The sequence below is a fragment of the Palaemon carinicauda genome, chromosome 6, assembly GCF_036898095.1.
Source record: "Palaemon carinicauda isolate YSFRI2023 chromosome 6, ASM3689809v2, whole genome shotgun sequence".
NCBI classification, from domain to species: domain Eukaryota; kingdom Metazoa; phylum Arthropoda; class Malacostraca; order Decapoda; family Palaemonidae; genus Palaemon; species Palaemon carinicauda.
The window spans coordinates 117,486,430-117,499,399 of NC_090730.1; the positions used below are offsets into that span (position 1 = coordinate 117,486,430).

At 31.8% G+C, this 12,970-nt stretch overlaps 1 protein-coding gene across 1 annotated transcript in view; it reads left to right on the forward strand.

The window, feature by feature from the left end:
* The window catches only part of LOC137642178 (uncharacterized), a 497,631-nt gene that overhangs the window by 416,922 nt on the left and 67,739 nt on the right, over nucleotides 1–12,970 (forward strand). Inside the window, exon 4 of the mRNA XM_068374726.1 lies at nucleotides 1,382–1,514. Within this exon, the coding sequence (XP_068230827.1) occupies nucleotides 1,382–1,514 (133 nt within the window). The remainder of the gene's footprint in view (nucleotides 1–1,381; nucleotides 1,515–12,970) is intronic.

The following is a 12,970-nucleotide window of genomic DNA, read 5'->3' on the forward strand; positions in this document are numbered from 1 at the left end:
CCAGCTTCGTAAGAATATATATATATATATATATATATATATATATATATATATATATATATATATATATATATATATATATATATATACGAATTTATACATCCTGAAATATGGAAGCAAAAAGATAAATACAATGCTAATCACACCAAGTTTTGTAATTATCTTTTGGCTTTCAAGTGAAGAAACAGTCACTGATAACCGATATCCTCCCAATAGACGAAGGAAGGGGTTTGAAACTGGCGTTAGGAATTCTTGAGAGATGTGGTAAATAATCTTACAAAGGTTGTTCTGGACAGTAAATATTAGATAAAAGATAATGCAGAGAAGCTAGTAAAAATATCTGCGGAGTATGTAAAGGTTTCATAATGGAAGCAAATAATCAGTTTCATGATGCCAAGAATCATAGGATACATTTTCAAGATAATGAACATTTGATGATGCCAAGAATGATAAGATACATTTTCATGATAGTGAACCTTTGGTGATGCCAAGAATGATAAGATACATTTTCAGGATAATGAACATTTGATGATGCCAAGAATGATAAGATACATTTTCATGGTAGTGAACCTTTGATGATGCCAAGAATGATAAGATACATTTTCATAATAATGAACATTTGATGATGCCAAGAATGATAAGATACATTTTCAGGATAATGAACATTTGATGATGCCAAGAATGATAAGATACATTTTCATGATAGTGAACCTTTGATGATGCCAAGAATGATAAGATACATTTTCATGTTGATGAACATTTGATGATGCCAAGAATGATAAGATACATTTTCATGTTAATGAACATTTGATGATGCCAAGAATGATAAGATACATTTACATGATAATGAACATTTGATGATGCCAAGAATGATAAGATACATTTTCATGATAATGAACATTTGATGATGCCAAGAATGATAAGATACATTTTCATGATAATGAACATTTGATGATGCCAAAAATAAGATACATTTTAATGATAATGAACATTCAACAGTTCATAAGAAAAACAATGTAGCCTCACTTGTGTATTCACATTGCCATCTGCTCACTTGCCCAGGCATTCCATACGGGAAAACGATCATCGCACCTGACTCATATTTCTCAATTGAAGATCATTATTCTAATGACGGAGCCTCTCCTCTGAACTAGAACCGTCTCTACGCAACCATTATTCTTTCATATTTATTTACCTCAATATTATTTTGTATTCATGTTATTGGTGTTTACTCCATTAGAATTATTCATAAATATCATTATCACAATTGCTATAATTACTATTATCGTTACTATTGTTATTATTATTATAATTTTAGTGAAAGATATGAATACACAAAACGCAATTTTTCTAATAGTTTTCTTTTTTTTCATATTTGCAGAAACCGAGTTCATCAGAGTTCAAAGTAACCTTGAGATATCTGACCTTGAGCTCGTCTGGCGCCTTCACATGCGAGATTATTTCCGACGAAAACTTCGAAACATTCAGGAAGGCGGTCAATATGACAGTCATAGGTAATGAGAAAACTCTCTCTCTCTCTCTCTCTCTCTCTCTCTCTCTCTCTCTCTCTCTCTCTCTCTCTCTCTCTCTCTCTCTCTATATATATATATATATATATATATATATATATATATATATATATATATATATATATACATATATATATATATATATGTGTGTACTGATATATATATATATATATATATATAAATATATATATATATATGTATATATATATATATATACATATATATATATATATATATATATATATATACTGTGTATATATATATATATATATATATATATATATATATATATGTTTATATACGAATAATACACGCATAAATATATATTAGCCTAATTTCTTATATTTTGTTTCCTCTTTACAATTTCAGGACTGTTATAACAATCTATTTCTAGTATAAGACACCTGTCTACCCATAACACAGTAGATACAGTAGATATCTTTGAATAAAATACATTTCCATGCTGAATACAACACGCACAAGACTATGTTACTTGCCTATATAATCCCTTTTTTTTTTAACAAGCCTTGAAAATTTAGTGATGTCCCTGTCCATACATTCCTCAAATTCAAATTATTTTTTGAAATACTTTCATATTTATTTATTAATTACTTTTCTTCTGTTCATTTTTGCCCGCTAGTACTTGATAATGTGTCTATTGATTAAGGTTCTGCAGTATATGGAATAAATCTGTTGTTCTCTATTGTAAAAGAAAACGACGAACATTTTTATATGATACTGTTCGTCTTCCTTGCAGAACTTTCATCATAATATATATATATATATATTTATATATATATATATATATATATATATATATATATATATATATATATATATATATATATATAATTTATATATATATGTGTGTATATTTAAATATATTTATATATACATATATATATTTACATAGATAAATCATATGTATATATACATATATATATATATATACATACATATATATATATATATATACATATGTATATATATACATATATATACATTTACATATATAAATTATATGTATATATATATATATATATATATATCGTATAATTATGTCTATAATCGTTTCGTAAATGATATCAATTCATTAAATATGTGTTATTGGAACAATTTAGGGTGAAGTGAAATTATTAAGCCCTTTAGATATTACACCGATGAACCCTATAATATTAACAACTAAATTGGGGTTCCATATGAAAGAGAATCATTTCTGCACGCAAAACTGTAATTTCAAATTAAGTATGGTACTGTAAGGTGGTTTTCTATGATATTTTGGTGTAATGAAATATATATATACATATATGATCATAATACTATATATATATATATATATATATATATATATATATATATATATATATATATATATATATATATATATTTGGCTTGACACCAGGTACATAGGCGAATAGCCCACAAGACATAGTAGGGAAAGAAAGAAAGAAAATGTCAGTTTCTTTCTGGGTGACTTGTTTGTGGCAGCCCACTGGAGACGCCACTGTCCGGCGATCTTCCGGAGTGGGGTTAGAGACCTGCTCAACCTCGTTAGCTTCTTGTAGCGTTTACAACTTTACCATCCTTTTGATCTAAGAGTGACTGGGTGCTTCGACTGGCTAGACATTACTACACTGGATCCCACTCTCTCCAGTTACGACTTATTTTTTCTTTTCCTACACATACAACGAATAGATTGGCCTATTATGTCCACATTCCTCTTTCTCCTCATAGACCCAAAAACACTGAAATCACCAAACAACTCCTCTTCAATCAATGGGTTAATTACAGCACTATAATTGTTCGGTAGCTATATTATTCTCGGTAAGGCTAGAAGAGACTCTTTGGTTATGGTAAGCATCTCTTCCAGGAGAAGGACAATCCAAAATCAAACCATTATTCTCTAGTCTTGGGTAGTGTCATGGACTCTGTAACATGGTCCTTTACTGACTTGAGTTAGAGTTCTGTTGCTTGAGGGTACACTCAGGCACAGTATTTTCTCTTCATGGTTTATCTTATATATATATATATATATATATATATATATATATATATATATATATATATATACATATATATATGCATATATATGTATATATATAATTTATATTTATATATATGTATATATATATACATATATATATATATATATATATATATATATATATATATATATACGTCAGTTGTCATGAAAATATATAGCATTTTCATTCCAGAGAAACTAGAGGGAAAGATTGATGAAAAGCTGAGAGATGGACAAGAAGGATTTCGAAAAGGTAAAAGTTGTAGTGACCAATTTCTATTCAAGGGCATGTACAACAATGCGTAAAATATAAATGTCCACGTTTGATGGCATTTGTGGACTATAAAAAAATCCTTTGATAGTGTGCACCGGCCAATTGTGTGTGAAGTAATGCGTTATTATTGAGTTCCCCTTAAATGTGTAAATTTGATTAAGTCTGTTCATGAGCATAGCAAGTGCAAAGTTAATTCTAATGGAGTCTTATCAAATGAATTTCCAGTGGACAGTGGAGTACTCCATGGGAATGTGCTATCACTTATATATGTTGTTTATCCTCCACATGGATTTTATAAGGCATAGAACAATTGGGGAGGGCGAAGAAGGACTGGACTGGATTAATAACAGGAAATTAGCTGACCTAGAGTATGCTAATAACGCTGTCTTTATCAGCAAAATGCTACAGGACTTGCAATGATTGCTTTACAGAATGCATGAAATATCCCATGAGGTTGGGTTCAAGGTAAATAGAAGAAAGACAGAGATATTTAGAACGGAGTATTATTATTATTATTATTATTATTATTATTATTATTATTATTATTATTATTATTATTATTAGCTAAGCTACAACTTAGTTGAAAAAGCAAGATCTTATAATCCCAAGGGCTCCAACAGTGAAAAATAGCCATAGCACAGTAAGGAAAAGAAATAAGGAAATAAATAAACAATAAGAAAAATAAGTAACAATTAAAAAATGTCTTGAAAACAATAACAGCATCATAACAGATATTTCATATACAAACGAGGAAAAACATATTTCAGCCTGTTCAACAACAAAAACATTTGCTGCAAGTTTGAACTTTTGAAGTTCTATCGATTCAACTACCCGATTAGGAAGACCATTCCACAACTTGGTTACAGCTGGAATAAAACTTCTAGAATACTGTCTAGTATTTAAGCCTTATGATGGAGAAGGCCTGACTATTAGAATTAACTGCATGCCTATTATTACGAACAGGATGGAACTGTCTAGGAAGTTGTGAATGTAAAGGATGATCAGAATTATACAAGAAATCTTTCGCAACATGCATAACGAACTAATTGAATGACGGTGACAGAGATTAATATCTAGATCATGAATAAGAAATTTAATAGACCGTAAGTTCCTGTCCAACAAACAAGATGAGAATCAGCTGCTGAAGACTAGACAAGAGAACAATACTCGAAACAATGTAGAATGAAAGAAGTAAAACACTTCTTCAGGATAGATTGATCACCAAAAACCTTGGAAGACTTTTTCAATAAGCCAATTTTTTTAACAATTGAAGAAGACACACACCTAATGTGTTTCTAAAAATTAAATTAGCTGTTGGGAATCACACCTGAAATTTCAGAAGAGTCATACAGAGTTAAAGAAATTTTATCAATGCTGAGATCTGGATGTTGACGAGCCACTGTCCTTGATCTACTTACAATCATACTTTGAGTTTTATAAGGATTCAACTTCATGCCCCATAATTTGTACCATGCAATAATTTAATCTTGATCTCTATTAAGGGACTCAGGAACCCCAGAAGATGGAATTGATGCAAAGAGTTTAGCATCATCTGCATATGCATCAAGCTTGTTTTCTAGGCCAAACCACATGCCATGTGTACATAGTATGAAAAGTAATGGGTCAAGAACACTACTCACTATGGTGCCCATCAACAACGACTCTTTGCGTTCTATTAATTAAAAATTCAATAGTGATGCTAAGAATCGACTCACCCACCCCCAACTGTTTGAATTGGAAAACAAGGCCCTCATAATTAACACGGTCAAAGATAGCACTAAAATCAAGACCAATCTTACGGATTTCCTGACCACAATCAAAGGATTGCTGTAAAGCGTTGGAGATTGTAAGAAGGGCATCGCATGATACAAGGCCTTTACAATAACCAAATTTCAAACTAGGAAACAGGTGATTACCTTCAACAAACCTATTAAGACGTTTTTCCAGAAAATGTTAAAAAACTTTAGATAATAGAGGAGTTATGGAAATTGGGTGGTAATCAGCAGGACTTTAGCTACCGCAAACACATTTACATAGTGGAGTAACATTACCCATTCTCCAACAAGTGCTAAAAGCTCCTCTTCTTGCTAACTCGTGCAAAATGGAAGATAACTTTGGAACTAAGAAATCAGCAGTTTTTATTAAAAACTAATAAAAAGTACCATTTGGGTCTACGCCTCCATAAGCATCAAGATTCATCAACAGAGCTTTAATTTCCCGAGATCGTAAAGTTAAACTACTTAGTTTAGCCTCAGAAAAAACAGGAATGAGGAAGTTTTTCATTACTCTGTTTACTGTCAAACACATCAGCCAAAAGGGTTGCCTTTTCCTTTGGACAGACAGTGACAGAGCCATCTTGCCATCTGATTTAAGTAAAGGAGGAGCTGTTGCATCTACACCAAAGAGTGCAGATTTAAGGATAGTCCACCACTCATGTTCCGGGATTGTACCGGAAATGGTTTCCTTTATGGGTGAATTGTATTCCTTTTCAGTTAAAGCATAAGCTCTCTGAGTAAAAGCTGCAAGCTGATTATAGCTATTCTAAATCAAATCTGATCTGTTAACACCACCACTGTTGATAGGCCTCCTGCTTCTCCAAATAAGTACGTCTACAATCATTATTGAACCATGGTTTGTCTTTCACTTGGTATCTTACCGCACATGAAGGGTTAGCCTGTCACTATATTTTGATTACAATCTCATTCAAAGGAACACCAGGATAAACACTATTATAGCCTACAACTGTGAGCAATTCATGCCCAAAAGATTACTCAAAATGCCATTTCAGTTTGCTTGAGATTTTATATAAATTTTACATGAGTATGATACATCAGGGACAGGCTGCTCAGTCTTCACTACTAATGAAATCAAGGCATGATCAGATGTCCCAACTGGAGAACCAACTTTACTTGTTATAATGCCAGGGGAGTTGGTGTATGCGAGGTCCAAGCAGTTACCAGACCTTTGAGTAGCTTCTCTTATGATTTGCTCACAGCCTGATACAGGGTCAAATACTAAAGCTCTTATGCCTTGGCGATGGGTGGAAAAAACAGAATTTAACCACTCCCTATAGTAGATATTGAAATCATCAACAAAGAAAAAGGAAGCCTCTATCATTTTGCATGTTAGCCATAATGGTAAGACAATCAAAGATAGAATCCTCCATGTCTGGATTCTGGTAGATCGAACAAAAATAGAAGTTGTTATGCCTACCACAAACTTTTATTACCTGAATCTTATGACATCCACATTCATAGCAGTACTTATTAGAAGCAGGGTACTCAGTCCTAATATACACCACCATTCTCCAGGTTCTAGGGATGGCAACCCGTTTAAAAAATTTTGGCTTCCTAAAACCAGTTATAAGGAGCTCAGATGAATGCCTCATAATGAGACCAAAGTTTTTGCGCACAAAAGAATATCATACTCTCTGGACGCAACTGTAAGGTCTTGAATATTTGCATGAATACCATGAATATTGCAATACAGTACACGATATTGACTAAATCTAGGACGTACTGGTCCTGGATTTCGCTCAATGCCTCCAAACAGCTTAAAAATTAATAGTAATCAAAAAGATACATCATACTCAACAACTAAATTAACAAAAATGATTTAAAAAAAAAAGCTGTTTTAAGGATATACATATATATATGTATATATATATATATATATATATATATATATATATATATATATATATATATATATATATATATATATATATGAAGTGATTGATCAAACCCATAGACTATAGAAAAAAACTACGAAACACTGGTAAACATGGAAGACCCAATACACCATGCAAAGCTAAATACCCTCCAGGATAGCCACTTCAACTGATGGGAGGACAGTAAGGATGGCTTTGAAAAGAAAAAGAAACAGGAAGGAAGAGACAGCCTCTTGATAAACCACCAGGCATCCATTGCCCTTCTATTAAACCTGCCCAACACACCATTTCAAGCAAGAGAACTCTAACCCAAGACAGTGGAAGACTATAGTACAAAGGCTATGGCACTACCCAAGACTAGAGAACAATGGTTTGATTTTGGAGTGTCCTCCTAGGAAAACTCCTTAACATAGCTTAAGAGTCTTCCACCCTTACCGAAAGGAAAGTAGCCACTGAACAATTAGAGCACAGAAATTAGCCCCTTGAGCGAAGAAGAATTGTAGTATTTCAGTGTTGTCAGGTGTATGAGGAAAGACGAGAATGTGTAAAGAATAGGCCAGAGTATTTAATGTATGCATAAGCAAAGAAAAATTAGCCGTACCAGAGAGAGGGATCCTATGTATAACTATCTGCAATGGAAGATGAAATGTCATTGGAAGGAGATAGGATTAATGAGGTGGAATCATTTAAATATTTGGGAACTATGCCCTCTAATACAGGGTCTTTAGAATGCGAGTTTAATGAAAGATTGGAAAAAGAAAATCATACAATGGCTAGATTAAGTAAAATTTGGAAATCAAATCTCATGAAATTACATATAAAAATCGGGCTTTATATCAGTGTTACTGTATAGACATGAGTCGTAGTATGACAATGAAACAATATCCGACAGATTTTGTAGATTTGAGAATAAAGCCCTCATAAGAATATTGGGAGTTAAATAGCAGTACAGGATTAGAAGTGAAACTATAAAAGAGATTACTCGAGTGCCATTTATGGATGAGCTCATGGTCAGGAGTAGATTAAGAGGGTTTGGGCATGCTCTTCCAATTTCCCATGAGAGATTAGTTCGCCAGACTTTAATTTGGGTTCCAAAAGGCACTAGAAGAGTTGGAACACCCAGGCCAAATTGGCTGAGGACTATGAAACGTGAAGTAGGAAATGAGGAATGGAGAAGTATCGATTTAAAAGCTCAAGATAGAGACGACAGGTGAAATCAAACAGGGTTCTTTTGCGTCAATAGGCGTAGAAGATGACGATGGGATCCTTTTTTATTTGCAACTTCGCCAAAACCATCAACACCCATCACATTCTCTATTCCTTGATTATTTCTTCCAACTTTAGCATTGAGGTCACCAATCAGAATTTTCATATCTCTCTCTGGGATCTCATCTATTACACTCTACAGTTCTTCATAGTATTCATCTTTCTTTTCTTCAGGGAAATTATTTGTTAATGCATAGCAATTTATAACATTCTTATTTTAATGCTTTGTTTTAAACTTTGCAAGTAACAATCTACAAATTACAGCTCTCCAATGTGTGTGTGTATATATATAAATATATATATATATATATATATATACACATACATATAGATATATATACATATATATATACACACACATATATATATATATATATATATATATATATATACTGCCTTGGTTTAGTATATCCTTACCATTCCCCTTGCAATGTGTCTCACTTAGGGCCAAGATATTCAACCTATATTTCATAAATTCACTCTCCATTTACTGTAATTTCCCAATCATGGTCATGGTGCAATCATTAAAATTACCATTTTTCAATTTTCCTTTAGTATTCATAAACCAGGAGATTCATAGTACCCTGCTATGTCTGTGACTGGGGGCCATTCTGTCATTTTCTTTTTCCATAGACTGACTAAATCCAAAGAGAATTCAACATGGCTAGATTCATCAATGGATAGCCAGTTCCTTGTGATGTGCAGTGCTTATGTAACTAAGGCAAGTGATCCCTGGCAGACCATATGAATTTAAGAACAATCATTCGTTGGCATCAGCAATAGAAGTCAAAAATCTCCTTTATTGCCTTAAACCCAATCCGTCATTCTGCTGCTAGTGACTTCATCTAGAATTAGGGGGCATTTCCTCCATACCCAAAGTTCTTGTTACTTCCACAAGTTTGCTCATCTGCTTGTATAACCGTTGGAAAACATAAATTGCTAAGATATACCACCTAACAAGATATATATATATATATATATATATATATATATATATATATAAATATATACAGTATATATATATACAGTATATATATATATACAGTATATATATATATATATATATATATATATATATATATATACATATACATATATATATATTCCGTTGCTAGTCCACTGCAGAACAAATGACTCAGACATGTCCTTCCACTTGCATCTGTTTATGTTTTTTCCATGCCAGTTCATACTGGAATGTTTTCTTAGTTCGACAATCCATTGTCTTCTCTTATTTCCCTGCTTCTTTTGCAATCTTTAGGGACCCATTCTGTTATTCTTAATTTCCATCTATCATCTGTCATTCTTATTATATATCCCGGTCATCATCTTCATTTCTTTTTCATACATGTCATCAGAAAATCCTGTACTTCAGTTTGCTCTCGTATCCATGTTGCTCTATTTCTGAGTCTTAGTATTATTCCCATCTTTATGCTTTCCATAGCTCTTTAAGTTGTAATTAGCTTATGTCCTAAGGCTTAATGTGTGTGAATACTTCCACACACACACATACACACACACATACATATATATATATATATATATATATATATATATATATATATATATATATATATACATATATATATATATACATTTAAAACCCACAATATTTTTAAAATAATTTCAAAATAAACCGATTTAAATAAATTCATTTGTATGATGTAAATAGCAACATAGTTTCATTAGATATCAGAGTTGGATTTTATTTCATCTTTTACATCTTTCCAGATTTACAAGGAATCAAAATGAATGGTTGAAAAGGTTCCTTAAGGAAGTAAATTATATAGTATATTACAAAATAAGCATTTAGTGGTACGATGACAAAAGTTTTATACTGATAATTCGAAATGCAAGGAATTGGAATTGCTTAGTGGAAAAAAGTATTGTAGTATCGCATGAACATAGGGAATTCATAATAAGTAAATATCCCTTGACTTAACACAATAATGGAACGGGGGATAGAAACACAACCAGTAAAATCTGATCTCAAAAGCAAGAAAGTGATGAACAAATCTATATCCGTAAATATTCAAGAAAAAAAGACAATTGATTATTAATGGCCAATGAATGACTGTCTATATATGTAAAAAATATAAATGTGTGTATGTGTGTGTATTTGTGTGTGAATGAAGAAGTTTTAATGTGGTGAAAGGATTTACATATCGCCATGAATAGTAAAGTTGTAATAGTTAGTGCTATCCATAATATGTTGGTTTGCTGTGAGCGACCAGACGAAAATCTTCCATCATCAATCCGCACTGGCCACTAAGGTGTTGAAGACTGACTAAACCTCAGACATAAATTAACATGTGTGAGGCTTTTGTCTTGCAGTGGAATAGAAATAGCTGCAATGGTTGTTGTTGAAATATATATATATATATATATATATATATATATATATATATATATATATATACTGTGTATATATATATATATATATATAATACTGTGTGTGTATATATATATATATATATATATATATATTCAAATAAGCCATATATTTTTGATACATTAACGTCTGGATTCTCTTAACGACATCGGGATCAAAGCCCCAGGAGAAATCACACAAAAACAACAGCTTTTGACCGGCCGGGAGTCGAACCCTGGTTCAGGAAACTTGTATGTACATTGGCATGCCACTTGGCCACCAAGCCAAGTGGTATGTCAATGTACATACAATTCTCCTGGACCAGGGTTCGACTCCCGGCCGGTCAGAAGCTGTTGTCTTTGTGTGATTTCACCTGGGGCTCGGATCCCGAGGTCGTTAAGAGAATCCAGACATTAATATACAAAAAATATATGGGTTATTTGAAAATGAAAAACACGTCTAAATGGGCAGAATTTATCACATGTATCTCTCTCTCTCTCTCTCTCTCTCTCTCTCTCTCTCTCTCTCTCTCTCTCTCTCTCTCTCTCTCTATATATATATATATATATATATATAGAGAGAGAGAGAGAGAGAGAGATAGATAGATATATACACACATATATATATGTATATATATGTATATATGTATATATATATATATATATATGTATGTATACATATACATATATTTATATATGTATATATATAAATAAATATATGAATATGTATACATATATATAAATATAATATATATACATATATATATATATATATATATATATATATATATATATATATATATATATTTTATATATATATATATATATATATATATATATATATATATATATGTATGTATATATATACCCACATCATCAATGGAAGATATTTGGCTTCCCTGTTATATATATATATGTGTATATATATATATGTATATATATATATATATATATATATATATATATATATATATATATATAACCGTAGAGCTCCACATCTCCATTGATGATGTGGGTCTTTGAGTGTCACAAGCTAGAAGATCAATTGTTATTGGTATATATTACACCATTGTAAGATGTGATTAACTGATTCACCACCCAATCTTTCGCATCATAATTATATTGAATGGGAGAAAATGGTACTTGCTTATCAGATTTGTTTGGTCATGAATATGGACATATCATCTGTGCCAGCAGCCACCACAGAGACATAAGTGATGTTATCGAAATAAACTTAAAATAATTTCGTTTTCTACTAAATGAATGAAAACAAAGCGAGTGAGATTGTCGACTGTAACTTTGATGATTTTAGAGACGATGAAAGAGAATACGACGATGGTGAATATGTTGATAATAGAAATCCAAAAAAGGACTGATTTCTATGAAAATGAACCAAGCCAAATTAGTTTCAAAAGAGGAAGAAGAAGGCAAAGATTAACTGACTCAAGTCACTCCTAAGGCGGTGGTAAAAGAATGCTTGTATTTTGGAATGCAATTTACCACGACAGGTTATGGTTGGACCAATGGAGAAGCTTATATTCACACTGACTATGATTTCGCAGGTGATGCAAGGTTTGTTTTAGTTCCCGTTGCCAATGAATGGACGAAGAGGTAATAGATGTAATGTTTGAGGAGACGAAACGACATCTGGATATGACTCAAACACGTACAGAAACATTGGGTTTAGGATTACTGATCAAACCAACATTCATCTGAATACTCTGTGGAGGATTGATTTATTGTTTTTTGGCCATTCATATTTTCTTTTGGTTTGCCAAATACTTTAGAGTGAGAGGGAGAGCGAGATATAGAGCAAACTTAATTTCATGACTTTCATAATT